Here is a 21,171-nt window from a genome sequence, read left to right as displayed (position 1 = left end):
ACTTTTACGTGGTGGCTGGAATGTGCCAAACCTGCCACTCGACGTATCTTGATTCACTATGCCAAGGAAGTAGCTTCGTGGCGCCGGCACACTACCGACTATTTCTGCGCCGTTCTCCGCGGCCTGGACGCCCAGCCGCCCACCCTGTAACCCAGAGGGAACGCAGCAGGATTAAGGCACAAATTGTAACGTTGACACACCGTCGCCTGCACGGGGCGATGGTGGGGACCCAACGTCAATAATTGTTGGAACAAGGACATCCCACCACGCATTTTATCACCTCCGATAAGAAACACCGACGACAACGCCTCATCACCTGTCGCGCCCAGCAAGTCCCTTTCCAGGCCGAAATTGTCAGTGCCTTTTTAGGCCACTACCGCACAATGTACCAGGAGGAGACTGCCAACAACCGCGCTGAGGAGTTTATGTTACCACACGTAACTCTCACCCTCGCCAGCGACGAAGCGGACTAGCTGATGGACCCAGTTACGCGCGACGAAGTCCACGATGCAGTCAAAAAAGGTGCTCTGAATAAGCCACCTAGTGTCGACGGATTGCCGATAGAATTTTAACGCGCTTTCCTCGGTGGACGACGATGTTTCATGAGCTGATGACGATGGGGAACGACGTACCGCCATTCTTTGTCACGGGAATTATTATACCCATCCACAAACCGACACCGGGAATGACGACAGCACATTACCGTCCCCTGATTCTGCTTAAGGCACACTATAAAAATTTTACACGACTCCAGGCGACGTGATACCGCAAGATCCTGCCTAGCATTCTATCCCCAGAACAGACAACTCCGGATGGTTAACTTCCTACACAAACGGCCACAGGAGAGTGTCGTGATTTAATCGCTCTGGCAGCGGCGTGCAGATTCCGCGCCGCGGTGGTTGCCGTTGATTTTGACAGCGCACTCGACAAGGTGCGGCATCGTTTTCTGTTCTGAGTAATAATCCGAATTGGTTTTCCACCAACCTTTATCGATGTCATCCGGCGCCTGTACGGCACCGCCGAATCGCTGATTCGGGTCAATGGCCGTGTGGCGGGACCAGTAACGATCCGGCGTTCCATAGAGCATGGTTGCCCACCTTCGACCCTACTCTATGCCATAAACCTGGAGCCACTCATCGGGAGTCTGACAGACCACCTTTCTGGTCTCACTTTACGGTGTCGCGCGTATGCGTCCGATCTCCTCTTGGTCCGCTCGCGGAATGAAACACAAACGGTGCTTGATTTGATATCAACGTACGGAACTGCAGCGGGCAGTAACATGAATGTGGCTAAATCCGTGGCGATGTCCATTGAACGCAGCCTCTCACACGACGACTTAGCACTTCTCCCGTGTGGACAGCAACTACGATAACTTGGTATCATTTTCGCCTTTACCGTGAGCCGCTCCGCTGCCATCAATTTTCGGCGTACACTCTAAATTATACTTTCTTACGGTCGGTACGACCTTTAAGGTCCGATACGAAACGCTCACCCTCCCGACGCGAGCGGGAGGGGCCTCGTCCTTGTACATGCCCACCATGCACAAGCAGTGGAACGGGGGCGAACGCCACCAGTACCAGTCGGACACATCAAGCACCATCTGACGCACCTCGCGGATCTCATCGTCGATTTCAGTTACGCTCACACACACACACACACACACACACACACACACACACACACACACACTTACCGAACACGAGCTCTCTTCGACCTAAAGATTTTTACACCCCACTGCTTCGTTACATATCCAGCAACAGTATCGAACTCAGACATCCATCGACGCGTTGGTCCACGGTTTGGCGTCATATCCACTAGCTTTTTCTTCCATCCAGCATCCGGGCAACATGGTACCACATCGCATGTGGAAAATTCACCACACATCAACGTCTTCACGCCATTGGACTAACGGACTATCCGCTTTGCTCAGTTTGCCCCCTCATGGGTGACCATGTCCACCAACTGACTTGCGCTGCCACCAGCGACGTCTGGAAACTTGGCCGACAGTTATTTGCCTGTTACCTCCGCGTTTGGCCGGATTCGATTGACCCATGGTCTTTTATCCATCCTTAGGAATACTTATTTCCTCGCCACCAAATATCATGCGATTCTATGGGTCAAAGGATGGGCGATCACCTACTTGTATGATGATGGCGACAAATCACGCCTTGATTTCTGGCAGTACTTACAATCCGCCCACAGTGAAGTTAAGCACAGACCGCGCTAGCGCGCCTTCTTCGCCAATTACCTACACGCGATCTTTGCGTCACCCCCGCTCAGCTGCATGGTGCCGTCCCCTTCTCCTCCTCCTGACATCTGAGACTCTTCGCGCTTCTGTGTACATCGTAACTCACAGTGGAGTAGGCGCATGGACAGGCGCCTCCTTTCTTTTATGCAGTATACCAGAGCATGCAGGTCATTTCCCCCACCTCTACTGTCCTCTCCTCTTTGGCTGCTACCCTCCTTTCGGGCGCTTCTTCCCGGCAGAGGTGCCGGGGACACAGGGGCGAGGCCTCGCATGTTGACTCCTCCCCACTCTGCCTCCATGCTCCATCTGCCGGACAGTTGCCTGCAAGTCTCATCATACTCCCCCACCTTCTCCCCTTTATATATTGCCTCACACTTCTTAGCTTACTTCAGTATTATTTCATTATTTTTTCCGACACCTTGTTAATAAAGACTTTTTCTCGCCTTGTTCGAGTGTAATGTCTCTTGTTGATTCCGCCGGAAGAATGGCATTTCTGCTGTATTTATGCTTGTACAAGTAAATATAGTTTGTTTTCCTTACTCTGTTCCCGGTAAGGAAAAAAAAAAAACAAAACTAAACTAAAGGGGAGTGATTCAGGGATGGGAAGGGGCAAGCATCGTGGCCAGGCGTCGGGTTTTCGACCCCTGCCCTCCCTGTCTCCACCAACTCAGAACTGAAAACTCTACCCTTTTCTTTAAAAAAAATGTTGCGTCTGGAAATGTAATTCATACGTCCTAGCTTCAAATAAAAATAATCGGTAAAGCACTTGAAGCACTTGTCCTCGAAAGGCAAAGGTCCCGAGTTCGATTCTCGGTCCGGCACACATTTTTAATCTGCCTGGAAGTTTAATATCAGCGCACACTCGGCTGCAGAGTAAAAATCTCATTATGGATAAGTTATGTATCGATTGTTTGGGTCCGTTATGGGGTACTAGAAATGGTAGCAAATGCGGGCTTCACGATTCCCCTTTTGGGAAGCACATTTGCACGTTTTAGTCCACTAAGAGTTTTAGTTAGTGGTAACGCACCTCCTTTTGTTTCCAGGGAATTCAGGCATACTTGCTTTCAAAATGCTGGTACACTTGTCACCGTGGTTCCCTAATAACCCATGCCCTTCCTTTTCTGAGCCAGTCAGTCGCAACATACAAGGCAACCCTTATAATTTACCACACTAAAGATCAAAATAAGTTGCACGAGTCACTTAACTGTGTGTATTTTGCCTTAAATTTGGCAAAGCACGAATCGCATAAAGCCACTGCAGGAAGTTTGGTTGTAGACTATCCCATTAATTCTCCTATTATCAAAAAGTGTTCGAATGTGTGTCAAATCTTATGGGACTTACCTGCTAAGGACATCAGTCCGTAAGCTTACACACTACATAACCTAAATTATCCTATGGACAAACACGCGCGCACACACACACACACACACACACACACACACACACACACACACACACACACACACACACCCATGCCCGAGGGAGGACTCGAACCTCCGCCGGGACCAGCCGTCCTATTATCAGACTGCGGGGAATAAATGATCTCCTTCTGAGAATGTGGACGCTGCCACCATCACAAATAATTGTAAGAGGGGCGTAACAACATTAAACTGGCTCACTGCCGGCAAACAGAACGGTACAACCGTGGGAGGCGTCCTACCTCTTTTAAAATAGGCGACTTGAGACTCGTTAAAAGCTTCAAAAGGCCTAGTGGGATTGCAGAGACGGTTATAGGGAAGATGCTCCCGAGATTTTTTGGGACATTCCGAATTGCTGAGGCGCCTCGTCAAGTCTCATTTGTGGTTGAGAATGTGGCTACGGGACAGCGAACTCAGATTCATGTAAGCCAGATCAAGGCTCATGGCCACAGGGCGAAGTAGTGGCAGCTTCGACCTGAGTTCAGCCCCCCCCCCCTACCCTTCCACTCTGACTTTTTTTTTAAGAGGAGGTGGATAAGTCAGTTAGGTGCTGGCTCTGTGTTGTCGGCATCAGTCAACGTTTTTGCAATTGCGGGCAGAGTCCGCAAGGAGTGTAAGGGAGCCGTGCTAAAGCTCATGTCCGCGTCTTCTAGGTGCAAGGGGCAAACCTCATTCTCACTCAGCTATGCGCAGCCTGTGTATTCTCGCGCCCGGGATCACTTGGTGATCTACGTGATACAATGGTGCCTTGGCAGAGCTGAGTCATTTGTTGGACGTCGAAGGTACTTGGTTATTTTGGGACGAGGTGTGACATGGAGCACTCTGAAGTATGGTGGCCGCAGATGGCGGGGTCGCTTGAGGAAGATGTTGATCCAAACTGCTGGACGCATCATTTGACAGCGTGCTGTTTGCAAAAGGAGAGCATCACGTGTGTTCAATGCGTGAGTTGTTCCTTGAAAACGAGCTGCTTGCCTGGGCCACTGACTCCGCGTTTTATTGTCCTAATGATTCATGTTCAATACCATTTGTATATTTTATTGTGGTTTTAATTACCAGTTTCTGATGGCCACTTGCTCTCTGCCAAACTTTTGAGTTGTTGAACGTTAATCTTAGCACAGACTGGAAGTTGTGGAACTCACATTTCTTGTTTACCTCATTGTGAACTCTTGTGCGCTGTCACAAGTACATACGCTGTTGGTTGTAAATCACTTGTCTGCTGTGGTGCAGGAACTGCTATTGATTTTGCTGTAAAGTTTAGCTTAGTTAAATTCACGAAGGTGAGCTTTTCCAGTGGTCCAGTGTTAAATGTTATTAAAGAGTTCGTTATTTACTGTTAACATAACAAGCCTTAAATTTTATTTGTTGCTAAGTATTTTTAAGGTTCATGTTTTAAAAGATTTTGTATTATCCAGAGACAAACTTACAGGTTTCATTATTTAAGGTCTCGATGGTCAGTTATTTAAAGAAATCCTTGGAATTTCATTATGTAAGCTATCTGTCCCCTCATGAACCATGGACCTTGCCGTTGGTGGGGAGGTTTGCGTGCCTCAGCGATACAGATAGCCGTACCGTAGGTACAACCACAACGGAGGGGTATCTGTTGAGAGGCCAGACAAACGTGTGGTTCCTGTAGAGAGGCAGCAGCCTTTTCAGTAGTTGCAGGGGCAACAGTCTGGATGATTGACTGATCTGGCCTTGTAACAATAACCAAAACGGCCTTGCTGTGCTGGTACTGCGAACGGCTGAAAGCAAGGGGAAACTACAGCCGTAATTATTCCCGAGGGCATGCAGCTTTACTATATGGTTAAATGATGATGGCGTCCTCTTGGGTAAAACATTCCGGAGGTAAAATAGTCCCCCATTCGGATCTCCGGGCGGGGACTACTCAGGAGGACGTTGTTATCAGGAGAGAGAAAACTGGTGTTCTACGGATCGGAGCGTGGAATGTCAGATCACTTAATCGGGCAGGTAGGTTAGAAAATTTAAAAAGAGAAATGGATAACTTAAAGTTAGATATAGTGGGAATTAGTGAAGTTCGGTGGCAGGAGGAACAAGACTTCTGGTCAGGTGAATACAGGGTTATAAACATAAAATCTAATAGGGGTAATGCAGGAGTAGGTTTAATAATGAATAAATAAATAGGAATGCGAGTAAACTACTACAAACAGCATAGTGAATGCATTATTGTGGCCAAGATAGACACGAAGCCCATGCCTACTACAGTAGTACAAGTTTATATGCCAACTAGCTCTGCAGATGACGAAAAATCTGATGAAATGTATGATGTGAGCAAAGAAATTATTCAGGTAGTGAAGGGAGACGAAAATTTAATAGTCGTGGGTGGCTGGAACTCGATAGTAGGAAAAGGAAGAGAAGGAAACGTAGTAGGTGAAAATGGAATGGGAGTAAGGAATGAAAGAGGAAGCCGCCTGGTAGAATTCTACACAGAGTATAACTTAATCATAGCTAACACTTTGTTCAAGAATCATGAAAGAAGGTAGTAGACATGGAAGAAGCCGGCAGATACTGGAAGGTCTCAAGTACATTATATAATAAGACAGAGATTCAGGAATCAGGTTTTAAATTGTGAGACATTTCCAGGGGCAGATGTGGACTCTGACCACAACCTATTAGTTATGAACTGTGGATTAAAACTGAAAAAACTGCAAAAAGGTGGGAATTTGAGGAGATGGGACCTGGATAAACTGAAAGAACCAGAGGTTGTAGAGTTTCAGGGAGAGCAATGGGGAACGAATGACAAGAATGGGGGAAAGAAGTACAGTAGAAGAAGAATGGGTAGCTTTGAGGGATGAAGTAGTGAAGGCAGCAGAGGATCAAGTAGGTAAAAAGACGAGGGCTAGTAGAAGTCCTTGGGTAACAGAAGAGATACTGAATTTAATTGATGGAAGAAGAAAATACAAAAATGCAGTAAACGAGGCAGGCGAAAAGGAATACAAACGTCTCAAAAATGAGATCGACAGGAAGTGCAAAATGGCTAAGCAGGGATGGCTAGAGGACAAATGTAAGGATGTAGAGGCGCATATCATTAGGGATAAGATAGATACTGCCTACAGGAAAATTAAAGAGACATTTGGAGAAAAGAGAACCACTTGCATGAATATCAAGGGCTCAGATGGAAACCCAGTTCTAAGCAAAGAATGGGAATCAGAAAAGTGGAAGTAGTATATAGAGGATCTATACAAGGGCGATGTTCTTCAGGACAATATTATGGAAATGGAGGAGATTGTAGATGAAGATGAAGTAGGAGATACGATACTGCGTGAAGAGTTTGACAGAGCACTGAAAGACCTGAGTCGAAACAAGGCCCCGGGAGTAGACAACATTCCATTAGAACTACAGACAGCCTTGGGAGAGCCAGGCCTAACAAAACTCTACCATCAGGTGAGCAAGATGTATGAGACAGGCGAAATACCCTCAGGCTTCAAGAATAATATAATAATTCCAATCCCAAAGAAAGTAGGTGTTGACTAATGTGAAAATTACCGAACTATCAGTTTAATAAGCCACAGCTGCAAAATAATAACACGAATTATTTATAGACGAATGGAAAAACTGGTAGAATCCGACCTCGGGGAAGATCAGTTTGGATTCCGTAGAAATATTGGAACCCGTGAGGCGATACTGACCCTACGACGTGTCTTAGAAAATAGATTAGGGAAAGGCAAGCCTACGTTTCTACCATTTGTAAACTTAGAGAAAGCTTTTGACAATGTTGACTGGAATATTCTCTTTCAAATTCTGAATGTGGCAGGGGTAAAATACAGGGAGCGAAAGGCTATTTACAATTTGTACAGAAACCAGATGGCAGTCATAAGAGTCGAGGGGCATGAAAGGGAAGCAGTGGTTGGGAAGGGAGTGAAACAGGGTTGTAGGCTATCCCCGATGTTATTCAATCTGTATATTGAGCAAGCAGTAAAGGAAACAAAGGAAAAATTCGGAGTAGGTATTAAAGTCCATGGAGAGGAAATAAAAACGATGAGGTTCGCCGATGACATTGTAATTCTGTCAGAGACAGCAAAGGACTTGGAAGAGATGTTGAACGGAATGAACAGTGTCTTGAAAGGAGGATATAAGATGAACATCAACAAAAGCAAAACTAAGAGAATGAAATGCAGTCGCATCAAGTCGGGTGATTCTGAGGGAATTAGATTAGGAAAAAAGAGACACTTAAAGTAGTAAAGGAGTTTTGCTATTTGGGTAGCAAAATAATGGTTGAAGTAGAGAAGATATAAAATGTAGACTGGCAATGGCAAGGAAAGCGTTCTAAAGAAGAGAAATTTGATAACATCGAGTATAGATTTGTCAGGAAGTCGTTTCTGAAAGTATTTGTATGGAGTGTAGCCATGCATAGAAGTGAAACGTGGACGATAAATAGTTTGGACAAGAAGAGAATAAAAGCTTTCGAAATGTGGTGCTACAGAAGAATGCTGAAGATTAGATGGGTAAATTACATAACTAACGAGGAGGTTCTGAATAGAATTGGAAAGAAGAAAAATCTGTGGCATAACTTGACTAGAAAAAGGGATCGATTGGTAGGGCATATTGTGAGGCATCAAGGAATCACCAACTTAGTATTGGAGGGCAGCGTGGAGGGTAAAAATCGTTGAGGGAGATCAAGAGATGAATACACTAAACATATTCAGAAGGATGTAGGTTACAGTAGGTACTGGGAGATGAAGCTTGCACAGGTTCAGAAATGGTTCAAATGGCTCTGAGAAAAAAATGGTTCAAATGGCTCTGAGCACTATGGGACTCAACTGCTGTGGTCATCAGTCCCCTAGAACTTAGAACTACTTAAACCTAACTAACCTAAGGACATTACACACATCCATGCCCGGGGCAGGATTTGAACCTGCGACCGTAGCAGTCGCACGGTTCCGGACTGCGCGCCTAGAACCGCGAGACCACCGCGGCCGGCATGAGGCTCTGAGAACTATGGGACTTAACTTCTGAAGTCATCAGTCCCCTAGAACTTAGAACTACTGAAACCTACATCACACACGTCCATGCCCGAGACAAGATTCGAACCTGCGACCGTAGCGGTCGCGCGGTTCCAGACTGTAGCGCCTAGAACCGCTTGGCCGCCCACCCCGGCCGGCGCTTTCACAGGATAGAGTAGCACGGAGAGATGCATCAAACCAGGCACTGGACTAAAGACCACAACAACAATGACAACAAGGAGCTATTTGTGGCCGATTCTGGCTAGCATTAAGATTTTATGTTTTGCATTTTTTACAATGACCCTTCTCTCTGTTTTAGTTGTGCTTTAACTGTACAAGAGGCCAATTTGAGAATCCGTTCCCTGTGTATCGGAAGTGCATCGTTGTAAAATTAAAATTCTCTCCTGTACTCTAAGAGTTGTTTTATACTAAAAATTCCGTCAGTGCAGGATCGTAGTTTTCTAAAACCTATTTGCTCTTCTAAAAAAATTGTAACAGATACAGGTGGGTCTATTATTTAAGATAGTAGTGTAGATTTTGTAGCCTGTGTTAACGTGGCTAATTCCTCTGTTGTTGTTTGGGTAGCTTCCGTTGCCTGTCTTGAATATGGAGAAACTTTTAGCTGTTACATTGAATATTGTTTTACGTAATTTTATAGTTTAAAATGAAATGAAAAGAAATGGAAGATAATTCGAAATAAGTAACGGTGTCATACTTGCAGCGGCCCTACGTATCTTTCAATATGATGACAAAAGCACTTGGAGAAGTTACGAGTTGAACGGTTGTCTTCCGTCTGCTAGCAAATGAACCTGGCGCCTTTAAATGATGACACATTGGCTGTTACAGCGAGCTGAGCATCGAGAACTGGATGTTGCCTGCCGCATACGCGGGCCACCTGTCCAACCTGGTGTGGGTGAAGCCGCCGTGGGCAAAGCAGATGCAGGACGGAGCCTCGCAGTTCGTCATCGGGCGCGACACCGCCACCGGAGAAATCAGGTCGGTTTGCAAAGCCGCTGGCCACTGTCGCGCCCCGCACTGCTGTTGATGTCGTACTCACCCTGAAAACTGTCTCTCCTAACAGTTCCTTTAATCTGATAGAGAAATGAAACACATTTAACGTATACATTTTTCAAGGCAGAGAAGTCGGAAGAAATCTGAGTAGCGCGAATGGAACCACGTCATAGGGGCAGAACATCGTTTTGATGACTTTAAGCGGCAGTTTTCAATTACAAACTCTGACGCTACATGAAAAGTAGACATGGACAGCGTAGGGCACGACAAACATGTTTCTGTTTTAGGTGTAATGTCTTTTTACTTCTTCCCTGTTCGCGAAGCTGTTCCCTTACGGAAAGTGTGATACAACGTGTACGCAGTGGTGATGGAACAGAAATACAATGAATAACAATATAATGAAATGAACACCCTTAGCTGCTTACAGGCGTTGACATACACCAACGGGGACAGTTGAAAATGTGTGCCCCGACCGGGACTCGAACCAGGGATCTCCTGCTTACATGGCAGACGCTCTATCCATCCTAGCCACCGAGGACACAGAGGATAGCGCGACTGTAGGGATTTATCTCTGGCACGCGTCCCGCGGAACCCACATTCTCAACTTATTGTCCCGCACTACATTCGTAGTGCCCCCGCCCATTATACTCACTAGTCGCGGCACGTTGCCGATTCCCGTAAGAGTTCGGGCACTGTCTGTGCATTCGCACAGAAGAAGAAGATGGTCAAGTGGCCGATGAGCCTTAACTATATACTAAGATGTCCGAAAGAACAGATACCATCTTAGTACATATAATAATAATAATAATAATATAGATAGCTTAGTGAGGCTACCCGTAATTAGATATTCCACTCATCTCTTACAACAACATGAATATTTATTTTGTCGTATAACATACTTGACCTTCATGGATTACCTCCCTAGAGCAAATGGAAACTGTTGGTTTATGGAAGTAGTTTCCTGGACATCTCGTTGCGCTATAATAAACTTTAACGGTTCAGTTTTAGCAGTACTTGATGTGGTTTAAAGCATAATAATTTCTTGGTATGGTACGTAGTGAAAGACTTTTGGATTATTGAAAGCCCCAAGAACCTGAATCCTAGTCAAAAATGTTTAGACTTAGAAATTTTCTAAGTTATGTTATATAATTAAAGTCCTCAAACAAAAAGTCTCATATTCTAAGACATTTCTACAATTTACATACAGCCGTCCACTAATTATTACTACGTTTGAAAAGTAGTAAACCTGTATAAGGCTTTTTTCTAAGTAGTTATTTCTCTGAACATTTTTTTCGTCTTTTGAATTGCGACGGTAAAACATTTTGTTCAAGAAACGTCGTTCTATTCCTAAACGAGTTTTCCTTTCTCTTCCTTTCTTTCTTTTGCTCAATTTTCCCCATAAATTCTACATCAGTGACTGTTGTAGACTGGGGGTGTTCATTTTGATAACAATCTTGCTCCCGTTCAAAAAGACTAATAACGGTGTCTTGGTCCAACAAATGGGTGGGTTCTAAGGCAGCACACACATAATGGAAGTAAGACAGAATACTGAAAAGTAAATATATTACACAACTTTCACAACGCTGGCTGCAGCAATTGTAGAATGCAGGTTTAACTTATCTTTCCTGTTTTGACTAGTGTTCCAGGAATACAAGCTAAATAATGTTCTCCGAACCAAATTCGGAAGAAAAGTAAAATTCTGTCTTGATATGTTGTTCGAAAAAAAAATTCCAGACTAATAGTGCTCAGTTAAATCTCTAGGCAGGCGGTATCTGACCATACACGATAATTCTACTCACCGTTCTGCTTCTACAGAAGACCAACCACTATCTGTCTATCGGCCAGTGTTTCTATCTCACACGACAATTTGAAAACATGACGAACGTTCTGCAGGAACTCCCTAGCAACGCTATGACTGACTTACAACTTGCAACTCGTAACTTCTGCTCGTGCACGGTTACTTAACCGGACGTCTCTTCCTAGTGGCACTGCCGCTCCAGGGTGCACTATTCTCGCGGGCAGCGTGGTTGGCTGCTTCAAACGGCTCTGAGCACTGTGGGACATAACTTCTGAGGTCATCAGTCCCCTAGAACTTAGAACTACTTCAACCTAACTAACCTAAGGACATCACACACATCCATGCCCGAGGCAGGATTCGAACCTGCGACCGTAGTGGTCGCGCGGTTCCAGACTGTAGCGCCTAGAACCGCTCGTCCACCCCGGCCGGCGCAGCGTGATTGGTTTGCGCGCAGCGATATTCTTGTTATGGGCGGATGTCCACCGTATTTCTGGACCATCTGTCGCGAACTCTTCTTGTGTGGTATCTCAGTGCAACACAGTGCCCACATCTCATTCTTTTCCCTCCTTATCGGCTTCGTCTGGGTATCTAATTTTGTGCATCTTCGTTAAAGTCACTGTCCATGCAACGCAAAACGGATATTAGGAGTTGGCGTCTCTAAAAACTTCTAAACTGCAGGGCACCAGATGGAATGGAGATGTTTACACATTACGAGCAGCTGCATGCCAACGTCTTGGAATGCAGCTGTCAGATACAGAACGATCCTCACTTATTGTTTATTCGAATAGGCGTTTTACAGAGCAAGCTAAATCACTGTTTGAATTCTGCTTCATGCATCCTTCTTCCTCTTCACCGACATTCGTTTCATATGCTATGATCTTCTGATCTTGGGTGATGGCTACTCGGACATTTCATACAAGCGGGAAATGAAAACCACTTTGTGAGTATTTGGGTAACACAATAGGCCATAAAAATTGCATGACAAAGACGACGGCATGCAGTAAATGTTAAATTGCTATGAAGACTACTAACTGTTCGGATATGCAAATGATATGCGTTGCAACACAACCACACAAGATAGGACGGAGTAATGCCGTCTACATTTTGTATGTAAGGAAAGGTTACACAGCGACCTTCTCTTTGAGAAATTGCTTTTGAGTGATATTTCTTTGTGTGAAAATTTCGTTGTGAGGGGCAATCAGTACATTTCCGATTAAGAGTGTTGCTATAACGTCTATGCAACTTCGCTCGTCTTTGATGGGGGTATACAAACACCGACATGTAGCAATAGGATTAGTGTGGCATTCGTGTCTTTTCGACTTGTTTGCGGTGCACGCGGAAAACTGAAATATGGCGACGCTATTACAAAATGCTTCCAAACGGGATCAACATGGCTGCCGAAGAACCAACACTGGTAGACATCCATCGGAGAATAAAAAAATGTGTATGGGGCAGTGGTGTCAACTATTGCCCTCGTCCCAGGGCGTTGAAGAATAAGCTATCTGGTGGTAAGGTGATGCTTACCTTGTTCTTTGATTGCCGGCTGCTGTGGCCGAGTGGTTCTAGGCGCTTCAGTCCCGAACCGCGCTGCTGTTACAGTCAAAGGTTCGAATCCTGCCTCGGGCATGGATGTGTGTGAGGCCCTTAGGTTGGTTAGGGTTAAGTAGTTCTAAGTCTAGGGTACCGATGACCTCAGATGTTAAGTCCCACAGTGCTTCGAGCCATTTGAACCATTTTGTTGTTTGATTACCGGGGTCCATTGTTTATTGATTTCAAGGAACTGGTGTTTTCTTCACTGGACAACGGTACCCATGCGATTATCACGCCTTCAGTCCTTTAAAAAGGTCTTAAAAATTCGACTATTGCTGGCGGAAGAATATGTGCTGCAAGCAGTTACGGACTTCTTCACGTAACGGGACACTGTGTTTTACCATACACGGCAATTTGCTGATTGGCGTACCGATTCTGGACTGTACGATCTTATAACAGCAACTTTTTTTATTGCCCATTACACCTCTCGTGTGAGAAGGAGAAACTTCTACAAGGGTATTCCGACCTCGACAGCGGCAGGGTCGTGGCTTATCGAGACTTCGATTTATCTTTCCGCTATATTGCTCCTCCCGCTGGTCGCCGTTTCACGGTTGTCATACGAATATGGATCCATGGGTTCAGGAAAGCCATACTCAAAGCCCTGCGGGATCTCAGCGACCCCGAGCGATTAGCGCTCTAGTGCAGAATCGTCCAGCCGCTCCACGTTCCTTGAGTCAGTATGTGGATTTATTTGCTGCAACACAAGTATTCACACAGATATTTCGACGACGTCAGGACGGCGGCCATTGTTACAGCTTTCCTTGACGTGGCACCAGTGAAAGAGCAATCTGAGTACAGGAGTATCTCCACGCCGTCTTTTTAGACAAGTCCCCGTTCTGTGTACAGCACCACGATGGTCTATCCGTGTGGGGGCTCCGATGTCAACGGACGTTGTCTGATTGCATTTGTCATCAGCATAAGGGTCCAACATCTGGCGCAATGATGGCGTCGCATGCCTTTGGGTACACAACACACTACTACATGTAATTCGTGTAACCGGTAAATTTAGATAGCAGCCTTTACATTTCTGACGTGTTGTGGCCGGGTGCTATATCCTATGTTCGAGATCTCGGTGACGATATCATTCAAAAAATTAACGCAAGACCGTACGTTACCCGTGCCACAGAATAAATAGTACACAGAATGGAAACTAGACTGCAGTTCCTGGACCAAAATTTAGTGCACATGCGCGAAGTCTGCCATATTGAAACAGAATAAATAGGTATGTCTGAAGACAAAGGTGAACGGATAAGTTTTCGGTATTTTGTTAATTATGAATTTTAGCTGTTGCCCTTACCTAACAGTTATTTGATGCCCTGTGAAAGTCAGAAATATAGAATGTGTTCCACATAAAACCGGTACATCTCACGCCTGAGTTACGTAACAATGAACTAACTAAAAAGGAATAGAAAATAGCAATGTTAGAAAAACATGTAATTACCTGTTTATAATAGGAGCCGGGAGTGGTGGCCATGGGCATCCAGGCATGGCTCACTTCGTGTGATGATGTTACCAGCAACACATTGTAATTCTGCAGGCGTGATGTTGTTAATTTTGATAATAATGTTGCGTTCCGGATCCTCTATTGTGTCTGGATTTCCATGCTGGAAATCACTTTGATTTTTAGTGCGCCACGTAAACGCCCCCGTAAACGATGGTAGGTCCGGGGACCATGGTTGTCAGTGAGATCTACTGACAAGCCTGTCTTCAGGGAACACAGTGTTGTGGGCTATACTTGGGTTGGATGGGTGATTGGTTGCTCCACATTGCTGGAGTACTGCAGACTGCTTTTCTGCATCTGTCAACTCTTCATAGGAAGAGTCGAAGTACTCTAGATATCTGGCACTGTTTCAGGTGTAATTGTAAAATATGGGGCCAATAATGCGGATACCAGACAACGCACACCACACACCTAGCTTCTTTGAGTGGAGAGGTTCTTCTTGCAGAATACGTGGATTGACCTGCGAGCAGTTATCTGCGATTTTGGGCGCTTACATAACATGACAAATGAAACCAAGCCTCATATGACGTGAAGTAAAGGAAGGGGTCCAAACAACCGTTATCAGTTGTTGTTAACAGCTAGTTACAATAATTAAGTCTTTTTTTTCTTGGTCCTCTTGTACCACATTAACGCGACAACCTTTTAATTTCGTATCTTTTAGTACAGGATGACACGAGGTATGATACACACCAACGTACTGTAATAACCTCCTTACTGACTTGCTGGGACATCTTATAATGTTCACCTAAATTCTGTCTATAGTTTAAAGGGTTCTCACTGTCGGTCGTCTATTCCTCTGCACATTCTGAACGGATCCTATAGCCCTCCATTTCTTGCACAGATCTTGAATAGTTCTGGTCGTGGGAAACATCCATCATGATACTTTGCTGGAAATATTTCTTTACATCCCTTAAACCTTCGATGGGCGCGGCTTTCATTCTTCCATGAGTGGGCGCATTGCGGCTTTTGCACCGCAATTAGTTTTACATTTTTAACCTAAGGAAAAATAATAATCCCATCAGTAATAAATAGGTGAAATGCACCAATTTCTTTTTCCGTAATTTCAGCACTTGATTTTGGACCTGGCAAAACTTTTAGGATGTTCTTGGCCTTGGTTTTATGAGAAGGAGGAAGCGGTTCACTTATGCGAACAGTTTCTTTATCTTTTCTTACGTAAAATCAGTAATCCTCTGTTGTCGCCCCTCTTAAACCAGGTGGACATCTGTTTCCTCTGTTGATTGTTCGGAGTCGCTGCTGTGGTTTTCTTCTTCAATTAACTTCCTCTTCCGATTCAGATTCACATGAATCTGACAATTCTTGTAATTCTTCTTCTGACAATTCTCGCAGTACTTTCTCATAGTCTTCAGGACGTACAATTAGACGGTGCCTGTCGAATGTCTTCTTTATCTCCATTTCCACGCTTTTATGAGACCTAATGAAACACATGTTTTTGTAAAAGCAATATATTGTAGAAAATCAGTACCCAAGACTGTAAAAAGTAATGAAAATTGGATATTGGAACATTGATTCGATTCGAATATTCATTATTTACTAATATAAAAGAAAGATTGCCTTGAGGCGAAAGGAAAACACAAGTATAGAAAATACTTATTTCACAAGGCGCTTAGCGCCAAACACGCCGCAATCGCAACACTCACGTTTCAAACAACAATAGCGACCAAACTGCTGAAAGCATGAATAGCGCAAACGTGGTTAAGTGGTGATATCCGTTGAGAACAACAAATATGTATCTGGACGTTGACGCAACTGTAACGCTGTCTGTGATACTAGCAGAAAAATAAATCTTGCGACTATCTGCCGCAGGCGCGCCCACCGAAGGGTTAACTGAGCCTGTCGTTATGTAACACTCAACAATATCAATTTCCTGCTCTAATGCAAACTGCCTCATTTCTGTAACGCCCCAACAATACGAGCTTCTCACAACAACTGATGGACGAACTCACAGCTGCACTCAACTTTCCGATAAAATGCAGTGTAGCCAACTTTCGAAACAGTGTTGCCAGTTCACAAGCAATTCGAATAGAGATGAGTAACCGGTAGGTGAGGCTTACAGGTTTTGTGTGGTACAATCTGAGTAATGAGCAGTAGAAAGAGAAGAGATCACACCAGAAAATAACGAGCAGTTCCCTCTAAGTGGCTGATAACAGTACATAAGAAAAATAAGTTTTCCAATCTTCGTGCTGTAAATAATAAAAGCTCATTAAACTGCAATGCTACATCAACTTCTGGATTTAGTTTTTCACTTTTCCTTTAAAAAATTAAGAACGATTTGTTTTGCATTTGCACATTTTTTTCAGTATTACCATTCGATTATGAGAAAAGTAATAGGCGCACAACTCGATAATGAATTGTATATTTTTCACTGTTGGTCATGGTTTCTGTAATACTTTCCTAGCATTCTGCAGCAATAATTTCCAGGATTGCAATGAAAATTGTGGTCACTAGGTATTTTATGTTTGGTTCATTTTTGGTGATACGTTGCTGTGTATTAAATGTAGCTAACAATCGGAATTCGTTTTAACGTTGGAAAGAATGCCACATCTCACTACAGTATGGAGCAAATAGAAGTTAAAGTACTTTATTTGAGCATATTGCCTGGCAGCGCAGCGTGCAAGCAGTTTTGCAAAGTTAGCGTTTTATAGTTAGCTCTAGCCTTTTTGAAGTGGCAGCAAGCCACTACTGTTTCGGAAAAAAAATACTGCTGGCATTCCTTGTCATTTTTGTGATACGATTAGACATTTCTAGCCATTTTAATTATTCGACAATCTTCATAATAATAATTTAAAAAAATCCATTTGATCTGTTTTTTCTTTTAACGTTCATTTTCCTCCGTAATATAACAGGTAGCAATCATGGATCTGGTGTTAACATTGGACATTCCTGCATGTGCATATCCATGCAATGAAATCATAATACACACCGTTTTATCGTCTGTAACATATGATATTTGACTTCGTGATTCCCTGCCTGTAGAAAGCCGGACGCTTGACATATCAGCTACAGGGCGACAATTATGCAAATACACTCCTGGAAATTGAAATAAGAACACCGTGAATTCATTGACCCAGGAAGGGGAAACTTTATTGACACATTCCTGGGGTCAGATACATCACATGATCACACTGACAGAACCACAGGCACATAGACACAGGCAACAAAGCATGCACAATGTCGGCACTAGTACAGTGTATATCCACCTTTCGCAGCAATGCAGGCTGCTATTCTCCCATGGAGACGATCATAGAGATGCTGGATGTAGTCCTGTGGAACGGCTTGCCATGCTATTTCCACCTGGCGCCTCAGTTGGACGTGCAGACCGCGTGAGATGACGCTTCATCCAGTCCCAAACATGCTCAATGGGGGACAGATCCGGAGATCCTGCTGGCCTGGGTAGTTGACTTACACCTTCTAGAGCACGTTGGGTGGCACGGGATACATGCGGACGTGCATTGTCCTGTTGGAACAGCAAGTTCCCTTGCCGGTCTAGGAATGGTAGAACGATGGGTTCGATGACGGTTTGGATGTACCGTGCACTATTCAGTGTCCCCTCGACGATCACCAGAGGTGTACGGCCAGTGTAGGAGATCGCTCCCCACACCATGATGCCGGGTGTTGGCCCTTTGTGCCTCGGTCGTATGCAGTCCTCATCGCTGAAGACGACACGTCTCCATTCGTCCCTCCATTCACGCCTGTCGCGACACCACTGGAGGCGGGCTGCACGATGTTGGGGCGTGAGCGGAAGACGGCCTAACGGTGTGCAGGACCGTAGCCCAGCTTCATGGAGACGGTTGCGAATGGTCCTTGCTGATACCCCAGGAGCAACAGTGTCCCTAATTTGCTGGGAAGTGGCGGTGCGGTCCCCTACGGCACTGCGTAGGATCGTACGGTCTTGGCGTGCATCCGTGCGTCGCTGCGGTCCGGTCCCAGGTCGACGGGCACGTGCACCTTCCGCCGACCACTGGCGACAACATCGATGTACTGTGGAGACCTCACGCCCCACCTGTTGAGCAAATTCGGCGGTACGTCCACCCGGCCTCCCGCATGCCCACTATACGCCCTCGCTCAAAGTCCGTCAACTGCACATACGGTTCACGTCCACGATGTCGCGGCATGCTACCAGTGTTAAAGACTGCGATGGAGCTCCGTATGCCACGGCAAACTGGCTGACACTGACGGCGGGGGTGCACAAATGCTGCGCAGCTAGCGCCATTCGACGGCCGACACCGCGGTCCCTGGTGTGTCCGCTGTGCCGTGCGTGTGATCATTGCTTTTACAGCCCTCTCGCAGTGTCCGGAGCAAGTATGGTGGGTCTGACACACCGGTGTCAATGTGTTCTTTTTTTCCATTTCCAGGAGTGTACATGAAATAAAATCGTCGCAACTTCTGAACAGTTTGCGTTTAGCCGTTCAAACTGCAGGGTTGGATGCGGGGCATGATGGGAACTAGTACGCGCATGCCCACGCTCCTTCTTGTTGTCGGCCATTTGCATTTGAAAATGTCACGCTATAGCGCATTTGGTGGACTGAGTATCCGCATTTCGCGATCGAGGAGCCTCTTCACCCTCAACTAGTGGTACGCAGTGTCCAGTAACGGAATAATCGGTGCGACATACCTTGATGGCATGCTGACTACCGAACAGTACGTGAAGGTTTTGGAATATGATTCCAAAATGTTCAAATGGCTGGCTCTGAGCACTGTGGGACTTAGCATCTGAGGTCGTCAGTCCCCTAGAAGTTAGAACTACTTAAACCTAACTAACCTAAGGACATCACACCCATCCATGCCCGAGGCAGGATTCGAACCTGCGACCGTAGTAGTCGCGCGGTTCCGGACTGAGCGCCTGAACCGCATATGATTCCATCCCCATTATCTAAAGTATCCCTGGTTCATGCAAGACGGAGATCGACCCCATCGAAGAAGGAGAGTGTTTGATGTCCTGGATTAGCACTTTGGGGATCGCATATTGGCTCTCGGGAATCCAGAGGCCACTGGATAGGCCTCGATTGACCAACATATTCTCTGGGTCTGAACCCATGCGACTACTTCTTGTTAGGGCTATGTTAAAGACAAGATGTACAGCAATAATACCAAAACCATTCCTGAGCTGAAAACAGCCATTCAGAAGGACATTGACAGCGTCGATGTTCGGACACTTCAGCGAGTCATGCAGAATTTCACTATTCGTCTGCTCCACATCATCGCCAATGATGGTAGGAGTATCGAGCATGTCGTAACCTAAATCCGAATACCGTAGTGACGTTTTCATGTTGAATGGAGTGGGTGCACGCCATAGTTTGTAACTAATTTACGTTTTTTATTTAGTTTAATAATTGTCACCATGTAAATAGCTAAGAGCTTCCACTGATGCAATTGCACTTTCTTGGAAATACGATAAATGTCACAATAGTCTTGTGTGAAGTTTCTCGTTTATGAATGTGTGAGCAGTGAGTGTTGGAAGAATATAGTGCAATTGGTAACTGTGATAGTTAATTATCACACCAAGCTGAAACACCAATATATACAAACTTAGAGAGAGGCGGAGGAGAGTATGTTGGACTTCAAGGAGTGGATGCAACCAGTTGTAGCAGAAACAACTAATGCATTTTTTACGTTTTGTAAAGCAGAAATAAGGGAAAAATTATTTGATTTAAAAATCATTCGAGTTCTATACAACATATTTCAGCAAGTTTTTGTAATGTGTCCTCTTTCCTCCAGTATGGATAAATATTTTAAATTTATTCCTGAGAGTAAAATATTGTCGTGAGGAAGGATGCATCACATTTCCAACATGAAAAGACATCATGTAACAGTAAAAATTCGTATGATAATATAGGCGTTCATGGATCCTCTCTTATGGCATGAAATCATTTTAGCTTCAGGCCCAGCAGTTGTCTTTGGAAATCAGCGAGCTGATGACGCAGAAAGTTATCTGTAACTACTAACGCAAGAAGTTAGTTTTGCACGATAATGATATAGTGAAAAATGGGTTTCGTTTATAACACAGACTAGAGGTTCGACATACACATGTTGAAATGAGAAGACGATAGCGCGCTTATGGCGTATCGACGGATTTCTTAGCGTAATTTGTCCACGTAAGCGCAGATCATACACTTTCGATCATATCCGATTTTAAGGAGCTGCAGTTTTGTTTTTGTATAGATATCTCACTGATACTTGTTGCGTACCAACTGGCTTTGTGATTAGCGGTGCTGAGGACACATTACAGTGTATTCGGTGTTTGTCAAGATGTACAGAAATCTGTTACGGGATTTAAACCTCTGACACTGTTTGCAGATAAAACCGTTCTATACAATAAGACAGTACCACAAAAAAATCAGCGCAAAACGCAGCGAGACCTGCAAATGATCATAGCATCGCGCAGACACCGGCGCCAGAGATACATGATCAAAGGTAATATAATACTCGAAAACAGGCGGAAAAAGCAGGTACTGTTCCAGAAGTCTCTCGCCAATCTATCTCTGGGTTTAGTCGTAATCGTCAATATGTCTAACAGTATTCAGCTGCAGTTATTTAAAGGTGAACAATCACATCAATTTAGTTGCGGAAGGAGAAGATACCAGATAGATTAATTGGAAAAATGCTAACATGAGTTCGATTACAAC

The 21,171-nt window shown here is 44.8% G+C and overlaps 1 protein-coding gene across 1 annotated transcript in view; it reads left to right on the top strand.

Annotated features, from left to right (window-relative positions):
- Positions 1-9,672, top strand: part of LOC126355402 (UPF0489 protein C5orf22 homolog) — a 151,239-nt gene extending 141,567 nt beyond the window's left edge. Inside the window, exon 3 of the mRNA XM_050005699.1 lies at positions 9,474-9,672. Coding sequence (XP_049861656.1) covers positions 9,474-9,672 — 199 coding nt within the window. The remainder of the gene's footprint in view (positions 1-9,473) is intronic.
- The last annotated feature ends 11,499 nt before the right edge of the window (positions 9,673-21,171 follow it).

Source organism: Schistocerca gregaria, chromosome 3 (genome assembly GCF_023897955.1).
Source record: "Schistocerca gregaria isolate iqSchGreg1 chromosome 3, iqSchGreg1.2, whole genome shotgun sequence".
NCBI lineage: Eukaryota > Metazoa > Arthropoda > Insecta > Orthoptera > Acrididae > Schistocerca > Schistocerca gregaria.
The sequence above is the reverse complement of the archived record's forward strand: the minus strand, read 5'-3'. Positions and strand labels throughout refer to the sequence as shown.